At 39.7% G+C, this 20,667-nt stretch overlaps 1 protein-coding gene across 3 annotated transcripts in view; it reads left to right on the top strand.

The window, feature by feature from the left end:
• Positions 1-20,667, top strand: part of far1 (fatty acyl CoA reductase 1) — a 71,368-nt gene that overhangs the window by 13,499 nt on the left and 37,202 nt on the right. For 2 of the 3 annotated variants that reach the window (XM_020521202.2, XM_048606849.1), the window contains exons 2-6: positions 10,890-11,135; positions 16,288-16,463; positions 18,274-18,453; positions 19,031-19,208; positions 20,041-20,085. In XM_020521202.2, coding sequence (XP_020376791.1) covers positions 10,947-11,135; positions 16,288-16,463; positions 18,274-18,453; positions 19,031-19,208; positions 20,041-20,085 — 768 coding nt within the window. In that variant the 5' untranslated portion in view covers positions 10,890-10,946. Of the gene's footprint in view, positions 1-10,889; positions 11,136-15,689; positions 15,828-16,287; positions 16,464-18,273; positions 18,454-19,030; positions 19,209-20,040; positions 20,086-20,667 lie in introns of those variants that run through there. The other variant, XM_048606850.1, reaches the window with a different exon arrangement.

Raw genomic sequence — 20,667 nt, forward strand, 5'->3', positions numbered from 1 at the left:
ACCATTTCAACTCCCCCTCCCATTCCTTAGACGACATGTCCATCCTGGGCCTCCTGCAGTGCCACAACGATGCCACCCGAAGGTTGCAGGAACAGCAACTCGTATTCCGCTTGGGAACCCTGCAGCCCAATGGTATCAATTGGATTCCACAAGTTTCAAAATCTCCCCTCCCCCTACCGCATCCCAAAACCAGTCCAGCTCGTCCCTGCCTCCCTAACCTGTTCTTCCTCCCACCTCAAGCCGCACCTCCATCTCCTACCGACCAACCTCATCCCGCCCCCTGGACTGACCTATCCCCTTCCTAACTCCCCACCTACACTCACCTTTACTGGCCCCATCCCCGCCTCTTCGACCTGTTTGTTTCCTCTCCACCTATCCTCTCCTCTATCCATCTTCTATCCGCCTCCCACTCTCTCCCTATTTATTTCAGAACCCCCTTCCCCTCCCCCTTTTCTGATGAAGGGTCCAGGCCCGAAACATCAGTCTCTCTGCTCCTATGATGCTGCTTGGCTTGCTTGTTCATCCAGCCCTGCACCTTGTTGTCTACTTCTAGATGGAACTGGTCATGGGTTTGGAACGTGCTGTCTAAGGATTTTTGGCAAACCTTGAGTGCATCACGTAGATGATATACCCTGCTGCTACTGAACAATGCGATAGGAAGGATATTATTAAATTGTAGAGAGTTCAGAAAAGATTTACCAGGCTGTTGCCGGGAATGGAGGGTTTGAGTATAGAAGTAGGCTGAACAGGCTGGGACTTCTTTTCGCTGCAGCATAGGAGGTTGAGAGGTGACCTTAGAGGTTTATAAAATCAAGGGGGGCATAGATAAGGTGAATAGCAAGGGTATTTTCTGTAGGATTTGGGATTGGAAAACTAGGGGGCATATTTTTAAGGTGAGAGGAGAACGATTTTAAAAGAAATCAGGAGCAACTTTTTTACAGTGGCTCATGAACTGCCAGGGGAAGTGGTGGATGCAGTGCAGTTACAACATTTTAAAAGACATTTGGATATGTATATGAATAGGGAAGGTTTGGAGGGATATGGGCCACATGCAGGCACGTGAGACGAGTTTAGTTTGGGAACATGGTCGGCATGGATTAGCTGGACCGAAAGGTCTGTGCCGATGCTGTATGACTCGGACTATGGCGGTGGAGTGACTGGCGTGACATCCACAAACAATCAAGCAGCTGCTTCACCCTAGATGTTGTCGACCTTGTAGAGTATTGTTGAAGCAGTGCTGAACCAGACGAGAGTGTGGGTTCACGCGGTTGTATTCCATCATTATCCTGACTTGTGCCTTGTAGATGGTGGGCAGGCACTGGGGAGACAGGAGGTGAGTTACTTGCTGCAGTATTCCTAGCCTCTGACCTGCTCTATTTATGTGGTGAGACCAGTTTAGTTTCTGGTTAATGGTTACCCCCAGGATGTTGATAGTTGGGTATTCAGTGATGGTATTTCCATTGAATGCCAGGATGCAGTAGATTGTTTGTCTCTTATTGGAGATGGTCATAGCCTGAAATTGTGTGGTGCAAATGCTACTTGTCAGCCCAAGCCCAATGATTCTGAATGTTGTGCAATTATCAGGGAACGTCCTGACGTCTGACCTTATGATGGAGGGAAGATTATTGAAGTGGATAAAGATGGTTGGGAATTGGGCACTACCCTGAGGAACTCCTGCAGAGATGTCCTGGAGCTGAGATGGCTGACCTCCAAGAATCACAACCATTTTTCTATGTATGTCTCCAGTGTTGGAGTGCTTCCCTACCATGCCAGTTCCTGTTGATTCCAGTTTTGCTAGAGCTTCTTGAAGCTACACTCGATCAAGTAGAGCCTTGATATCAAGGAATGTCACTCTCCCCTCATCTCTGGAATTTAGCTTTTTTTTTGTATTCATGTTTGACCATAGGCTGTAATGAGATCAGGAACTGAGTGTCCCTTGGCAGAATCCAAACTAGGTATCAGTGAGCAGGTGCTGCTTGATAACATTATTGATGACGCCTTCCATCACTTTACTGATGTTCAAGAATAGACTGATGGGGAAGTATTTGGCCAAGTTCGATTTGCCCAGCTTTTTGGATATAGGACAGACTTGGGTAGTTTTCCACATTTTCGAGTAGATGCCAATATTGTGGCTGTATTGGAACAGTTTGACAAGGGTTGCGGCCAGTTATGAAGCACATATCTTCGGTACTGTTTGTTGTCAGGATCCATTGCCTATGCACTATCCAGTGCCTCCGACCATTTCTTGATGTCGTGTGTAGTGAATCGAATTGATTGAAGGCTGGCATCTACGATACTGAGGACCTCCGGAGGGAGTTGATATGGACCATACACTCTACACTTCTGGGTGAAGATTATTGTGAATACTTCTGCCTTCTCTTTTGCACTGATGTGCTCGGCTCTTCCATCGGCGAGGATTGGGATATTTGTGCAGTGTCTTCCTCCAGTAAGTTGGTTAATTGTCCACCACCATTCACGACTGGATGTGGCAGGACTGCAGAGCTTACATGTGATCTGTTGGTTGTAGGATTGCTTAGCTCTACCAATGGCTTGCTGCTTTTACTGTTTGGTATGCAAATAGTCCTCCTTTGTAGCCTCACCAGGTTGACACCTTACTTTTATGTCTGTCTGTTGCAGCTCCTGGCATGCCTTCCTAGATTCTTCATTGAATAATGAGCTAATCAACTTTAGTGAATATAGTTGCATGGACATTGGTCCTCTACTTCCCTGGAAAATAATGATTCCACTGCTATTGCACGACCCTTGTGTTCGAATGTTTATGATGCCTTGTATTGTTGAGCACCTACCAAGACCTGCTGTCTTAGATAGCTGACGAATAATGATGCTGTGGTTGGGGTATATTTAGTGTACCGCTGCTATACCCATTATCGAGGGTTACAGATCCAGGTCTTTATATGTCTTGGCATTTCTCTGAAATCCGCAATCAGCAGTGTGGCGTCATTTGCTGGTATCTGCCGATCTGTTACCGCATAATACTTAATTTACTTATGAACTGTCAAACTTGCTGATCCACGTGATGAGCAGTCTGCATCATGTATTGATTCAACAACAGAGTTTGGCAGATCAGCAGATCAGAGGTATACATCCAGCTCTGCAATTATGTTTGTAGGATTTGTTTGCTGTGCTTGTCACTCTTAAAGGTCTGAAAAAACTAGCATAGAATTTTAGTCATCTGCGGGTTATGTGAATATAAGGAACAGGACCAAGAGTAGCCCATTTGACCTTCCAGTCTGCTCTGAGATTCAATGTGGTCATGTCTGATCTCCTCAACTCCACTTTGCTATTTACTCAGAGATCAAAAATCTGTGCATCGTACTTTTAAGTATACTCAATAAGGAAGCATTCCCAGCACTCTGGACAAATTTCCGAAGATTCGCATCCCTCTGAGTGAAGAAGTTTCTCTTTATCATAGTTCTAAATGCTGCCTCTTCTGTGTGAGGCTGTGCACCTATGTTTTAGATTTCATAGAGGTAATTTTGAGGATAACTTGCTTTCCTTCTGGCTTGATGGGTTCTGAGATGGCTGAATACACCAATGCAGACTCTGTTGTGGTGCAGACGGTGTGTGAAAGTTTGGGTAGCTAGGTTATTCAGACGTTTGTGCACTCCTTTCAATGCCTGGAATTTATCTGTGCATGTTCTCAGTCAAATCCCTTGAGCTTTCTCCCATTTTCGATGGTCACAAGCCATTGAGTCAGTGGGAATGCTTAACCTGTTAAAGGATGGTGTGAGATCATTCCTAAAGCTGAAGTACCAACTCTTTTGTTTGTTTCAGTCAGATTACCTCTTATTCTTCTGAACGCCAGCATTTAAAGGCCCAGATAACTCAGCCTCTCATCATAGGAACCCCAATCTAGTGTAACTTTGCTGTCCTGCCTGTATGCACATAGTATTCCAAGTGTGGTCTCAACAAAACCCTGAAGAGTTGCACAGTACTTATTTATTCTTCGTCACAGACTGGAATGCCTACAGTGTGGAAAGAGGCCATTCGGTCCATCAATTTTATACCAGTCCTCTGAAGAGCATCCCAGCCAAACCCAGCCCCCCCAGCCCTATCACTGTAACCCCACATTTACCGTGGTTAATCCATCTAACCTGCATATCCCTGGACTGGACACCACAGGCCAATTTTAGCATGGCAAATCCACCTGACATGCACATCTTTGGACCATGGGAGGAAATCAGAGCACCTGGTAGAAACCATCACTGACGCGGAGAGAATGTTCAAACTCCACACAGACCATCACCCAAGGCTGGAATCGAACCTGGGTCCCTGGTGCTGCAAGCAGTGCTAATCACTGAGCCACTGTGACTCTAGTTCTTGTTCTCCAATTCCCTCGCAGTAAAGGCTAACATGCGGTTTACCTTGCCAGTTACTTGCCATATCTGCATTCTAACCTTCTGTTTTCCTGGTACAAGTGACCTAAGTTTCTGTGAATATCAACATCTAGAAGTTTCTAAAGCTTTTTAAACATACGTTCTATTTTTCTATTGCTGCCTAACCTTTATCCATCTCTATCTTGATTATATTTGCCGATTGATCATCCAGAGCTCCTTTGGGTAGTAAATACAAAAGATTCACAATCCTTTGAAGACATTTATCCTCATCACAGTTCTAAATGGCTGATTCCTTATCCAGAGTCACTGTCCCTTAGCTCTGAACTGTCCGACCAGAAGAATCATCCTCCTGGCACATGCCTTGTGAAATCCTTGAAGAATTTTACATGTTTTTGTGTGATTACTTTTCATGATTTCCTAATTTGGGAAGACAAGCCTATTCCAAAAATCTCAACTTCAGAAAACAATCCCCAGATCCCAAGAATCAGTCCATTGATTTCATGTGCCCCTCTACAGTAAATTTCAGTTAGACACCAAAATTGTAGCTAGTGCGCCAGGTATGGTCTCACCAAATTCCTATATAATTGTAGTAAGATTTCTTTCCCCTTTTACTTCGTTCCTCGTAATAAAGGCAAACATGTTTATTCAGCTTTCAATTGCTTGCTGTAACTGTGTGCCATTCTTTTGTAATGCAAGTACAAGGCCACTTAATTACCAAAAGACCAACATCTTATGTTGCCATTTTGAAAAGTATTTGTATTATATAGCAAGATCAGTTTAATTGTGTCTTTAAAATACTCTCCTTTCCAGCAATGAAATGACATTTTTTGATACTTTTTTTATTGTGCAAGCCAGCAACTTGTGAAAGTTGTAACGTTCAGCAAATAGACAGTTCCAAGGGATTGCTATATTCTAAAATGATGGCTGAGTTCAATACTGCCTTGGAACAGGGATTGTTGTGAGATTTTCGATAGTTCAATCAAAACTGCTTGATGGATACAGATTTTTAGACGTTGAACAGAGTCAGTCAGAGGAGAAGGTTGTTGCCGTTGGACTGCCAGTCATCAGGTAAGTTGCAGCAGGGAGAAAAGTCTCCTTCCACGAAGGCTGTGGAAGGATGTTGGCTGTTAGGATTCAGGAGAAATCCGGGAGACGTTTGATCCCAGTTTGTCTGTTTCTCATATTTACCTCGTTAATTTTGGATGTCAGGATTTAACTTGTGCATGTATACGTTAATATTTTAACTTTTTTAGATTAAAGTTTACTGTTGTTGCTCAAAACTATAGGATCAATAGCTATATTCTCTTAGCACCTGTATTTCAAACTTTGTCTACATAAAGAGCAAGTTACTGGTCCTCAACCAGATTGTAATGTAAAATTGTTGGGCTGTTCTGGAACCATAACAGTATCATTGAACCTGCTGTTTTTGAAGGTTTGGGTAGTGCAAACATAACGTCCTGTCGTTGAAATTACAGTTCTCTTAAACTGTGAAACATATTGATTATTAGCGTAGCCTCTGATAGGTAGAAGACTGCTGAAGTTAAATGTTTGCCAACCTGACTTTGGGTATTGTAAGAGTATTCGACTACTTGATCCTGAATTGAGCACAAGCTTCAGACTAAGTTTTAAATGATGGAAGAAGCTCATGCAATCAAGTGGTGATTGGCATGTGAAATTGTCTGCTGGTTGTAGTTATTGAAGCACAGTGATAAATCTCCAAGTCAAGATGATATAACTTTTTTTGTAATGTTCCCATGCATCCATTGCCCTTGTCTTCTGGCAGACAGAAGTTGCAGGTTTGAGAGGTGTTGTTGGAGGAACCTTGGTGTGTTGCTACAGTGTATCTTCTGGATGGTATGCACTGCTACAGCTTTATTTTGGATGCTGGAGAACTTTGGATTTTCTTGAAGCAGCACTCATCCGGGGTGAGTGAAGGGGATTCCATCATATCACTCACTTGTCTGTAAATGGTAGAAAGGTTTCGATGAATGTAAAAGGTGAGACACTGTCCAATCTCTGGCCTGCTCTTGTAGGCATGATATTTGCTTTGCATCCAGTTAAGTTTCTGGTCAGTGATGAGCCCTCAGAATGTTGGTCAGGAATTGGCATTGATAATCTCACTGAATATCAAGATGGAGGTAGTTAGACACCCACTTGTTGGAAATGGACCATTTGCGTGACGTGACTTCTACTTTCACCATTCACCCTGAGACAAGTGGAATTAGGCTGCAAATAGAACTGAAAACTCTACAGTAATCACTGAGCATCCTGACTTCTGGTCTTATGATGGGAAGGTCATCGATGAAGCAGTTTGGACTGTTGACCCTGCCCTGAAGAACTCCTCAGGTAACTGCCTCCAGAAACTAAAATTATCTCCCTTTGTGCTTGATTAATGGGAAAATTAGTGCTGCTTTTGATGAGAGACCAATGACCTGATGTCCAGTATCAGATTTGTCTGATTTCTTTTGTTTCAGCCTCATCACTTTTGAAAATCTGATCCTGCAGTTTTATGTTCTCAGTCCAACTGCATTATAAATCTTGCATGCAAAACTACATTGTTATTGCTACCACTTGCGACAACTCATGCCACAAGTTTGCCAGCCAGTCTGGTTGTGTGATGCCACGCAAGTAGTGGAGTGAGGGTTTTGGCTTGTTTCTGTTATACGACCTTGGTTTAGGCATTATACTTTGTCTTGTATTTTGGACCTGCCCGTAGACCACTAGTCTTGGGGAGCCTCAAGAGTCACTGTGATTGGTTGGTTTGTATTTGTCCTGCATAAGCATTACTAAGTTTGAGATTGAAGAAGGAAGAGATAATGGGAATGTGTCCAGATTTGTATGGTCAGTCACCTGGCTCAGTATATATTAGTAGTCATATTGCCCCTTATCCTTTAATGTGCATACTGACTCAGTGATATCTGTCCCTAATTTGGTCACTTCTGCCTTTCATCATGTAATTCCCTTTTAGAAGTAAATTATGGATAAGAATGCATTTTGGGGAGGGGTGCAGGCTGAGGGGTTTTTTATCTTCAGTGTTGTAGTTCTGGCTGCAGTTAACACCACTTTCAGATATCTATGATTCATCAATATTAAATTCACCTACAATTTGTCTACTGCAAGCTTTCAACCCATATCCTTCCTTGAGACTGTTGTTTGGCCATCTCCCTGTTTAGGCTTAACCTTGACAACTTGACGTACATGCAGTGTTCCTGCTGAAATGACGACTGTTCCAATAGTATATTCTGTTACTCTTTTTGTGTTTGAAGAATCTGTAGTCGTAATTTGCTCTGGATTGCAATGAGATGTGCCACAATCTATATTAGGAATGACATATAGCTTGCTCAGCTCATACTGATAATCAAGTATCTTTGATTTATCAGAATACTTACTCTTGTACCATAGCGTACTTATTATGTTTTTGTCCTTCACTTCTCATAATCTAATTAGCAACATGCTTTGCATAAGTTTATTGTAATTATTGTACTCTTCCTGTTTTTCAATTCTTGATTTTCAGTTAAATTCCAAACTACCTCTAATGTTTTACTGACTTTGAAAGCATTGACATGATGGACCTGTATGTACATTTTGTATTAGTGATTAGCATGTCTAACATTTTAGTGCCTTACTTTTGAGTAATATATCCAAATTTGCACTTAATAACCTAACAATCCTGAAGCAGTGCACTACACCCTGTCTGTCTGTTAGCAGTACACAGCTTTGAATCCAATACACTTCAGATGGTACAAGTGAAAAAAAAATGCAAAATTCTTCATAGGAATTTAGGATTTCATTGACACCTGTCAATGTGTAAACTTTAAGCAATAATTAATCTTTAATTAACCTTAAAACCTTGCTTAATGGGATTTTGTGGCCCAAAGGAACTAACCAGCTTGAGCACAACTATATCTTGAAATTAAATGATGATTTGTATGTTGTGGTATAACTGTCCTGTTATTTCCAATGTGTTGCTAGATTTGCTGTGAATAATTCCACATTTGATATTGTCATCTGCATACATATGTTTTGTTATGGCAAAGTGAGTTATAGTCTTAGAGTTGACCATGCTTGCCAATTTAAACTTTTGGGACCAGTGAAACTTCTGAGGAAGGGTTACTGAATCCTAAATATTAACTCTGCTTTTTCTCCACAGATTTCCAGCATCTGCTATTCTTTGTTTTATTTTTTTGGGAGGATATTTTTACGTGGCATTATATAGTTGCTTAATTTGCAGCACAGAAATGAACCATTCAACCGATGTGTCTGTGCTTGCATTTCACAGAAGCCACGTCCGTACCCTTTTTTTTCCTTCCTTCCTTGTATGTAGAGTTAGTGTCACACAGCATGGAAACAGACCCTTCAGTCCAACTAGTCTACACCAACCATGTTCCCAAACCAAACTGGTCCCACTTGCCTGCGTTTGACCCACATCCCTCCAAACCTTTCCTATTCATGTACTTAGTCAAATGTCTTCTAAATGTTGCAACTGTACCTGCATTCAGCACTTCCTCTGGCAAAATTCTCTATGTTCTTGAAATGCATGGGTACTATTCACTTCTTTAGCTACTCACATGATTGTGAGTTCTACATTATTACCACTGTTTGGGTAAAGAAGTTTTCCCTGAATTTCTTCATGGATTCTTCAGTAATTACCATATCTTATTGTTTTGGATTCCTTTTAAAGTAATGTCATCTCCATATTTGTCATATCAAACACTTTTAAAGATCCTATTGCTGTCCTCAGCATTCTCTTTACTAGAGAGAATTGAATTTATATGGCAGCTTTTTTTATTACATTGTCCACCATTGGTCCATGGTCAATCAGTTTTGCATTTTAAGTACAGTCACCTCTGTAGGAAAATATTGACAGCCAGGTTATATACACTGTTAAGAACCCAGAAGCAGTTAATTGGATTTGGGGTATAGGTTTTTATGGGCTGAGGTATCAAGAGGACACTGTACTCTTGTTTGAGTGCTGGAATGATACCTTTCGATGGTATGAGGAACTGAAAATGGGCTATAGTCATTAAAGGTCTGCAGCACAGAAAAGGCCCTGTACCAACAGAAACAACCACCTGACTATTCTAGTGTCATTTTCCAGCACTTGATCCATAGCCCTGTATGCCTTGGCATCACAAGTATGCATCTAAATACTTCTTCAATGTTATGAAAGGGTCTTGCTTCAACACCCTTCCAGGCAGTGTGTTCCAGAATTCCACCACCCTCTGGGTGGAAAAGAATTTCCTCACATCCCCTGTAAACCTTGTGTCCATTGCCTTAAATCTATGCTAGTGGGCATTGATCCCTTCACCAAGGGAAAATGTTTCTTCCTGCCCAGACTAGAGGGACCCTAAGCAGAGACATTCTGACTTGAGAGGTTAATTTTTTTCTTTTTTTAAAAAAACAATTTGTTACTTAATCCCTTTCAAAACCATAATTTCCTAAATTCAATGAAAAGTTTTTGAAATGCAGTCACTGTTATACTGTAGTAAATGCGGCAACCAGTTCCACACAGCAAGGGCCTACAAATGCAACATGATATTGGCCAGATTATCTGTCCTGATGATGTTTGAATGTTAAATATTAACCAGGAAACGAGGAAGAACTCTCTTGAGTTGTGACGTTATATTCCTTTGTGTCCTCCTCAGATCAAGTGGGATATTTGTTTAACATCTGATAAATGGATGAATGTTGTGAACGAAACTGATGTATAAGCAATATATATTAATATTTGGCATTCTGAACAAATTATTACAAAATATGAAGTGGACTTGTAGCTAACTGGACTTGTTTTACAAAATTGCTTTTTAAAATAAATAAATGCATCAGTTTCAAACTCCATCAATATTGGAAATTGGAAGTAAAACAAAATGCTGGAATATGCAGTGGATAAGCACGTATCTGGAAGCAAAAGATGTACTTGGACAAACTCCTTTGTAGTTGACTTGCAATTCTCTCGCCAACTAGGGATGGGCAATAAATGGAGACCTCCCAGCATTGCTCAGATCTTGAGAACAGTTATATTTTGGGGGGTACAGAGATCTTGTATGTTATTCAGAATTTTCTCTTCAGTGCAGTCCTTACCACTTCAAATGCCTACAATTCAAAACAGGCATTTTTAATAAGTCAGTCTGCTGCTTTAAACAGTTGGTCATATTGGCCAAAATGAAATGCGTGTTAGTCATTTACATTGCTGTTAGTTTCAAAGTTTAAAATGCTTCAATGGCAACTTTTCTGTTATTTCAGGCAGAAATAGCTGAGCTTTGGAGATCCTACTGATACTCCAAGTCATTGGGCAATTTATTCCTCTGGAATTAACAAAGGGTGAAATGCTTTGCATCTTGTGCAGGATGCCTGAAACATTGCGAATGTAACAAGCACTATTTGTCCTGCTTTGCTAACTGAGACTTCAGAATTTGTCTGGTTTGTTGAAAAATTGTGTTCTGTAGTTTGCGGGGGGGAAGATGTTATCTTGGCGAGAGAAATATTTCTACTTTATTTGTTATGTTAAATTGCTCGCTTCTTTTCTGGCAGGTAGATTTCTCCGCTCAAGACTAGTTGACATCTTATTGCTCACATTGGTACGACAACATGGTGTCTATACCAGAGTTCTATCAGGACAAGAATGTACTTATCACTGGAGCAACTGGCTTCATGGGGAAGGTGCTACTTGAGAAGCTGCTGCGCTCTTGTCCAGCAGTAAAGGCTGCATATATCTTAGTAAGACCCAAGGCGGACCAGAGCCCTCAAGCACGGGTTCAAGAGATGCTGAACTGCAAGGTAAAACAAAGTATTTCAGAGCAAGGTTGCTGCTTTAATAAGTCATGTCTTTGAAGTAGAATGGAGTGTGGAAAGGCAGGAGATAGGGCAATGATCTAAATCAAGAAATGTACTCTGCCTTTCTCCACTTGCCATTAATTGTATACATTTGAATAGGTAACCTTCTAGTTTTTGAAAAACTCAAGTTAATGGTGAGGTAAATAAAACAAGCAACTAATTTCTAGTGCAAGTCTCCCTTGTGTATCAACTGTGCTAATTTTTGAGTGCATAAATTATATTATTTTTGGTCAAGCAAATTTTCTCGGGCTCACCCTTTCCCTATATATGCAATTTATTCCAGCCCTCCAAACCTCCAAAATTACCACAATTATGCCTCTCCAATTATGGCACCTGGTGCACTGCCGATTTTAATTAATCTCAGCATTGATAGTAGTACGTTCAGCTGCTTGAGTGCTAAGGTCTGGAGTTCCCTCTCTAAATGTCTCCAACTGTCTCTATCCTTCCTTCTGACAAAGTTAGAAGTCACATGACACCAGGTTATATTACAACAGGTTTGTTTGAAATCACAAGCGTTTGGTGCGCCGCTCTTTTGTCAGGCGAAGTCTTTAAGACACTTCTTAATCTCTGCCTCTTTGAGAAAGCTTCTCAACAGCTGTATGACTGTCAGATTTTGTCTGACGCTTCTTTAAAGCACCTTGGGATGTTCTACTATGTTAAAGCTTCAGTATAGATCTTCATTGCTGATACAGGAATGTATCTTGTATGAGTGCTTTGCCTGAATACATATATTTACCTTATTCCATGCTGGTGCTTGACCCTGAGCCACTTTCCCGAACAGGGCAGTCATTGCACTGCCCCCCAAGAATGGAAGACAAGGAGGCAAGTCTCAAACCTGTCACCGCTGGAATGGGGATTGAACCCATGCTATTTCAAAAAAAGTGCCATACTGTACTGAAAACGTTAGCTGTCTCTTTCACTCCACAGAAGGTGCCAGATCTGAGTTTTTCCACTATTTTCTATGTTTATACCTGGAATCCTATTTTACCTGGCGTGCTTAAACAAGGCACTGTGGGTCTTGCCAGGTTAATGACTGAACTTCAGCTGAATTAGTATTTCAGACTAACTGAGAGTCACATTATTGGAAATCAGCTGTTGATGTTCGTACTACAAGATTCCCTACAAGTTGGCTGTCATGCCATCTGTTTGCATCTTGCTATTTCATTCTCTCACTGTTTTCAACAGATGCTTTACCCTTATCTTTTTGACTTAAAAATAAAACCAGGAATGCCTGTGTCTTGTTGAGTTTTCTCTTTGCTGCTGACATCCCTCCAAATTGTCAAACCATTGTTAGTTATATAATCACAGTTTCTCAGGCACAGTAACTTTTCAAAGGACGTCAACCTGTTGGGCGAACATGCAATAAATTTTTATACGCTTGAGAGTAAATAGTTTTTTAAGTTTTCATTCACGTGCTCCATACCTGGATTAATCCACTTGTAATATGCACCACAGACTAAAAAAATTTAAGCGCGGTTATGCTCAGTGCTTCATTGAACTAACGTTTCCGTATCTTTACCAATAAATTTCCAAAGCATCAAATTCTGAAAAGAAAACTTATGCAACTTGTGTAAAGAAAACTTCCCAAGTTTTTTACAATGTAATAAATAAGGGGAAGTGGTGGTGTAATGGTAATGTCACTGGATGAGTAATTCAGATCCCCAGGCTAATGTTCTGGGGGTATTGGTTTGAATCTCACTGTGGCAGATGGTGAAATTTGAATTCAGCAAAAATCTCAGATAGAAAGGTAGACTAATGGCAACCATGTAATTACTAGCCATATGAAAATGCAGTGTTGCAGGGATAGGGCAGGGGGCTAGGTGTGGGTAGGATGCTCCTTTAGCGGGTCAGCGTGAACTCGGGCCAGATGGCCTGCTTCCACGCTAGAGGGATTCTATGATCATTTCAGTTTGTTCAGTTTTTAGTGGAAGAAATCTGTTGTCCTTACCTGGTCTTGCCTACATGTGACTCCGAACCCCAGGAATATGGTTGACTATTACATGCCTGCTGGGCAATTATGGACAATAAATGCTGGCTCAGCTAGTGATGCTCTTGTCTCATGAACAGAATAAGGAAAGTATAACATTTGAAATTAGGAACAACAGGAGGCAATTCCCCCTTTCAATCATACTCCACTATTCAATTAAATTGTGGGTGATCACCTTAGTTACAATTTCTTAACTGTTGCCATATTTCTTGATCACCTTAGCTAATTTAAAGGAAACTATCATTTCAGCTTTGAAAGCTTCAATTGTCCCACAAGATCCCTAGCTTTGTGTGAAGAGAATTCCAAATTTTAATAATCTCTTGGTGTAAAGAAGTACTTCCTGATTTTCGTCCTGAATTTCTTCCAAGTTTGAAGATTATATACTTGGCACCTGGTTCTTGCATGGTAACTTGTGCAAATCAGCATGGTATTTTGATCTTGATTCGATCACAGGATTGAGTGAAATGTAAGAGGTTTAGTTGGGGGATTTTGTGAGCATGGTAATTGGAATCATAGAATCCCTACAGCGCAGAAAGAGGCCAATTGGCCCATCAATTTCACACTGGCCCTCCAAACATCATCCCACCCAGACCCACCCCCTTACTCTATCCCTGTAAACCTGCATTTCCCATGGCTTGTCCACTAAGTTTGCATATCCCTGGACACTGAACAATTTTGCCTTGCCATTCCACCTAACCCACACATCTTTGGACTGCGGGAGGAAACTGGAGCGCCTGGAGGAAACCCAGAGAGACATATGGTGAATGTGCAAACTCCACATAGACAGTTGTCCGAGACTGTAGGATGAGGACTGGGCCCTGGGGATACAAACCTCTAAGCAGCTCTTGAATTCTCCGCTGCAACAGATTTCATTCAAGTAGATGAAGTTTCTGCTCCGAATGATTTGTTCTCAACCTCAAATTTCAGCCAGTGTGTTCTCTCTGTGGTACTCAGCTGCCATGGGAGCAAGGAACTCAACTGCACATCTAGCAGATCATTAACTTTTATAAATTTATCATTACTGCTGCACTCTCTGAAGTTCATTTATAAAGCCTGGAATCTTCTAATCTACCTGTGCTTGAGTGAATGATGTGTTTGAACTTTTTCATTTATGTCACTCACCATCTTTCTATGAAGTACCTACTTCATTTTGGCCTACTTCACAAATGTATACCTGGCATTTATAAGGAAATATTTCACTTTGCTGCCATTACTTTATTCTCTCCATTCTTCCTGATTTTGGGATTTCCAAGATTTTATTTGGAATCAATTCATGGTTTGGGTTTTCATGCAGCCTAACTTGTTGGAGAAAAATAAACCTGCTTTGTATCGCACCTTTTGCAGATGTCCAAAATCTCTTCCCAGTTAACAGTTATATTCACCATCACAATGAAGTCCACAAAGTCCTCGGTACTGTACTGCAATACTGCACCTAAGTGTCATAGAATCATACAGCATGGAAACAGACTCTTCGGTCCAACTTGTTCATGCTGACTAAGTTTTCCAAACTAAACTAGTCCCATTTGCCTGCATTTGACGCAACTCCCTCAACCTTTCCTATTCATGTACATATCCAAATGTGCTCAAGTATCTTGTGTTAAATTGGGACTCCTAAGCTTCTGATTCAGGCATGAGTGCACTCATTGAGCCACTCCATTTTTGTGTGCTTGTATATTAATTTTAATTATCTTTTCCCACGGCTAATGTTCAGCTTTGTTAACATTGTAAGAAACATACAACATCTTTCTGAAGTAATGTTTGCCTTGGCTCTAAATACTGTGAAATCGTGATGAGACAAATTCTGAGTCCTGCCAACAGAACAGAAAGTTTAATAGAGAAATGCTTGTGATAATTCAGTGTTCTGGATTGATGACTCCAGGTTAGCCAAACGTGCATGCATTTCCAATGAACCTAGCAACTGATCATAGTGGAGTTTATGCTACTCTAGAACATGAAATCAAGGACAAAGCCATCATTGGACATCAAGACCTGTCTGTGAAATAGTGTTCAAACTCTTGTAAGTGTGGTAAACTTGTAAGAAAGTTAAAAGTGCTGTCAATTGGAGACAAAGCTAAGTGAAGGTTAAAGAGCTTAGGCCACAAGAAGTTCATCTGAGATTCATTCAAAACAAGGTACTGTCATCGTCACCTACCTGGTAAGATGTGAGAATATGGCATTTACGGCAGCAATGACAGATGATTAGCTGCAAAATGTTTTCACTCACTTTCTGAAGATGTCTACACCAAGAGACATCTTTCATGCAAATACAGTTAGGCTGTTTACCATTTTTATCGGATAGATAGCTTTTTAAATGTTTAATGGTAAGAAGTGAAGCAAGGAATTCATCAAAGAAAGTAAAGGAAATATAACCGATAACTACCCAGGCCTCCCTGATATGCTGGTTTCAAGAGCATCATACTGACATTTTTGTTTCCCACCACCATGACCAATGGATCGGAACTGAAACTCCAACTACTAATGACAGCTGATCTCATATTTATCAAGGCCATTGTTAAAAAGGAGTACAGCCCTGTACTTCTAGAAGCCCATCCTCATGATGAAGAAGGTATGGACAATGGTTATGGAAGCCACGATTGCCAACTGCACCTGCCACATTGGATTCCAAGATGCCGAGAATAAGGAGAAAGGTGAGGCCAACCAACCCAATGATTTTAGGCTGTTTTGTTGTTTTCCAGAGCTAACTCTCAACATTTTTCAACGCATTGTTCTGTACAAAGTCAGGCTATTTGTAGTGTCTGAACATTTTAAAACAAAATAAAGGTATTTTTCACAAGTTCACTGGGTCACTGTATTTTTTTGATGTCAAGTACGCTTGCAGGTGAATCAGTTTCCATAGGGCCTTTCTTGGCTACCTTGAAGCTCTGCTTAACAAGGATTTGTGGGTGGGCATCTGCAATTTTATTTATTGCAATTTTACTGTTGTGTTTTCCAAACTGCATGATTGGAATTGAGAATCAATACTACTTAGTTCTGTAATATGTTCTTAATTAGAGAATATGTTAGCTACTGCATGGGTGAGGTAGTTGTACTAATTCTGCTAGCTGTCTAATGTAGTTCTGTAATTTCATGTTTGTTCTCCCCATGTAGCTTTTTGACAGACTGCGAGATGAACAACCGGATTTCAAAGAGAAAGTTGTAGCAGTGAGCAGTGAATTGACCCAGCCGGAGCTTGGGCTTAGTCAGACTGACAAGGAACTCCTGACTTCCGGCATTAATATAGTCTTTCACTGTGCAGCCACTGTACGCTTCAATGAAACCTTGAAGTAGGTTTTCCCATTTTTCAAAAAAAAAGTTTTTTTTTTTAAAATTCACTGATGTGGGCATTACAAGTGAGGCTAGTGTATCTTGTTGTTGAACCTCAATTATTCCCTGAGAAAATAATGATGAATCAACTGCAGTCTGTAGGTGATCCGACAGCATTGTTCAGGGGAGTTAGATGATTTTGATCTGAAGACAATAAAAGATTGGCTGATATTTGTTCAAGTCAGTATGGTGTGTGACTTGGATGAGCATTTTGGAGCTGGTGGTATTTTCATGTGCCTGCTGCCCTGGCACATCAGTGCTAGAGATTGTGGGTTTGAGAGAGGGCATTGATTTTGAGACTTGCTGTCTGCATTAGAGAGTGGAACTAGGGTACCTTAGAACTGTTAGGTGTACATTGCTGTATATTTCATAGATTTATTTTTATGCACATTAAAATGGGGGAAGTTTCACATGAGCCATTAAATTTTTAGACAACTGAAAATGTAGCAGCTCAGCATTTTTCAACCAACTGGTATTATTGGAGTGTCTCCAGTGCCTGGTTTTTAGGTATTGTGCAGTGTAAAACAACACCAAATTTTGAAATGCTGTCAACCTCAGTGAATCTGGCAAATATCTTTGTTAACACAACACAATTTATTCATGCTAGCCTCTTTGCTGACGCAGCCACCACCACCACATTCCTACCCACTGCCTCCCCATTGGAAGCTAACTGCCCTGGTGTAGTGCAGTAGTTATCCAAATGATTCATTGTTTTTCAGTGTTGTGCAATTTCAGTTTTCTGTTTTCTCCTCCCCTAACTTTATGGACTGAATTGACTCCCGAGAGTCAAGGTTGTAAATGTACAGTGAGCAAGACTACATTTGATTTGATATTAAAACAGACATTCCCAAATTGGTTATTCATTGGTTTTTAAGCTAATTATTTGTGCATTTGCTGTTGTGCAGTGAATTCAGTATGTTTTAAAAAGTATCTTTTTTCATGAATCTAATAGAAAAGTGCCTTTATGAAAGATTAAGCATATTGAGGAAAATTTGGAAATGTTCTGCTGTCTCACCTTTCAGAATCTTATTAAGTTGGAGAACCTACAGTGATATACAACTTTATAAGTGATCAGTAGTTCTAGGTAAAACAATTTCTGTGCATCTGGCTTTGGAGAGTGAGAGTGAATTTACAGCTCTTTGGCTTTAAATTCTTGCACCCATTTAAGTGGAACTTTACACACACTACCTTGTACTTAACACTGTTGCTAAGCCCAACTTGGCAAACTATAATTTTTTATCTATAATGTTGCATAATGTCACTTCAGAATTTTTAGGTTGGTGCTCCCAAACTAAGATTGAACATAGTCAGGCTTTATAGATTTGTGAATTTATATTGGATATTTTAAATTATTTTTATTTGTTCCGAAAAGTGGTGACCTTAAGCAAGTCTCATGACACAAAATTTATTCAACAGATTACCTTCGGGTTAAACATTAATTCTAATCAAATTTAAGTGAGTGGTAAACAGTTTGTTGTTTACATTAAACAAATTTACAATCTTGGTGACCTAATGAAGGTCGTCATGGTGCAAAATGATGATTTCTTGTGACTTCTGTGCAGTAAAAGTCTACAGCCAAGAGCTTTGATGCTTAATTCTTTTGAAATTGGGCTTTACTTATATTTTGTTTAATTGTGATAACTTAAACTTGGAGATAAATGCTAGACAAAGCCTTATTCGATAATGAACCTATTTTGTAAAAGAATTAGCCAGTATTTTGTCTTGTCAAATGTCAGATATCTGATGATGATCTTTGCTGTTCTTTTTCAGAGATGCAATGCAACTGAATGTAGTTGCTACCCGCCAACTCCTTGCTTTTGCACAGCTGATGAAGAAGCTTGAAATCTTCATTCATGTTTCCACTGCATATGCACACTGCAATCGCAAACAAATTGAGGAGGTCATTTATCCACCTCCAGTTGATCCTAAAAAATTGATTGAAGCTTTGGAGTATGTTTGTTGTCTTATTTTTTTTTCCCAGCACTATATTTGCAATACATAAATAATTTTCATTGTTTAGATTATTCTTCTGTAGGGTACATTACTCCATTTGATCTTTACAATTTTCTTCCATCCCATGTTGTGCAAAAAAAATTTCATCTATTTTAAAGTCATATTTCTGTAATCCAGAGAATGGATGATAAATTACTTTTAGCTGATGGCTTGTTTAAAAAAAAAGGCTTGTCATATGCAAACAAGTGCTAGATTTCAAAGCAGGCTCTTACCTTCTGGTGCAATAGGTTTTTAGGTATAATATTATTCTGCAGTTTTGTATTTAACTAAATAGAGTACTTGAATATTTTGTCACGTAAGGTGATGTTCACTCATCACTGTAGTGTTCTCATTTGTAACTTTGATAACCTGTTTGAAGTTTTTAGAAGGTTTATTTCACTGAGGTTAGTGACCCATGTAAGTGGTACCTTTTGATTTATAACAGTACCTCTATCAATGATTACTTTTGAACATAGTTCAAATATAGATCATTTATTTTTGAAAGTTTCATGTTTTTCACTTAAATTTTATGTAGGTGGATGGATGATGGCCTTGTTCAGGACATTACAAGAAAACTAATTGGAGAGAGACCGAATACGTACACATATACTAAAGCCATGGCAGAATATGTTGTACAGCAAGAGTGTGGAAACTTAAATGTTGCCATTGTTAGACCTTCTATTGTGGGAGCCAGCTGGAAGGAACCGTTTCCTGTAAGTTTTGAGTAGACTGTTCAAAAACTTGTACAGCGGTAATAGATACAGCATCTTGAACATTCCATGTGCTTCATTGAAGAGATTCACACAAAATTTGATATTGAGCCAAGCAAGCAGATTCTATGTCAGAGTGAGGTTTTAAGGAGGAGATTGCATAGAGACACAAGTTTAAGCAATGAACATCACAGTAAAGGTCCAGATAGTGAAAGTTGCCAGTAATGCAACAAAGAAAATTGCAGATGATAGCCATACTTTTAAGAAAAGGAAGTCTAAGCTTCTTATTTGATGCAGATTGGATATGTAAGTATACTGCTTTGTAAGACTCACTAAAATCTTCAATCCATGTTACTGTAAATGTGTATCTATCTGAAGTTACTTATGACCACAGGTCTTTGTGCAGGGATTTGGCAAGCAAGGAGGCAATAGCACTTTGAACAACTATTTCTAAATCTCCAGGCTTGAGGGGCAAAGCATTAAGTGTGAAAGAAAAGTCATTTCAGTTACCTTGGCTTTGTGAGACACATTATGTATCTGCAGTCACTATTTCAGGCTTTGGAAGTTGACCAGATGACTCTAGATTATTCTTGCTGTGCTAGATTGGTCAATGTTTGTCCAAGACTATCTGTTTCCAGTGTTTAATGCTGTTTGACTTTAGGAACACCAGTACAGTCCCAACTTCCCCTTTCTGCTCTTGGGGAATTTCACTATAGTCATTGCACTGTCTCTTAAGAGAGGGTATTTAATCAGATGCTCAGTGTATGTAAAATGTAAGTAAGTTCTAAGCAACTTACAATCTTCAAATCTCTTTTCTTGTGTCTTTGGTAAATAGGGCTGGATTGATAATTTCAATGGACCTAGTGGGCTTTTCATTGCTGTAAGTAATACTAAGTTGCATCATTTCTTTGGTGCTCAAATCTTTCATATAAAACAGACTATCCGTTGTGTTCTGTGTTCAGTCAGAAAATAAAGTGCTTTCATCCTATAATTCAATACCCCATTTGCTAATGATGCCATGTGATATCTGTTTCAGTTCATCAGCTACTGTTACTTTACAATGCAAGTCCTGGTGATCAGAGTTGTAGTTTGTATTCTACAAGTCAGTATTTGAGATATAAAGAAACTATTCAAATATAACTTGCCAGTATCCCTATAAAAAACAAAATTATTTTAGAAACGAGTTGAACACGAGAAAACATTGGAGTTTTAATTTTCTTCATAAATTATCTGTAATGCCACAACAGTTAGACTTGGACCACGGTCAACTTAATAATAAAATTCTTCAGGTAATCTTTATTTTTAATTCTCTATTTAGAGAAACTGCCCTATTTATTTTTCTAGTACTCATTTTTCTAGTATTTTACCATTGACAGTACTGACATGATTCTGTACCCCATATCCCATCTGCTGTACTGTAAGCTGCTCCAAGCCAAACTTGCAAATTTTCATTCAGTGTATC

Source organism: Rhincodon typus, chromosome 17 (assembly GCF_021869965.1).
Source record: "Rhincodon typus isolate 14 chromosome 17, sRhiTyp1.1, whole genome shotgun sequence".
In the NCBI taxonomy this organism is placed as follows: Eukaryota; Metazoa; Chordata; class Chondrichthyes; order Orectolobiformes; family Rhincodontidae; genus Rhincodon; species Rhincodon typus.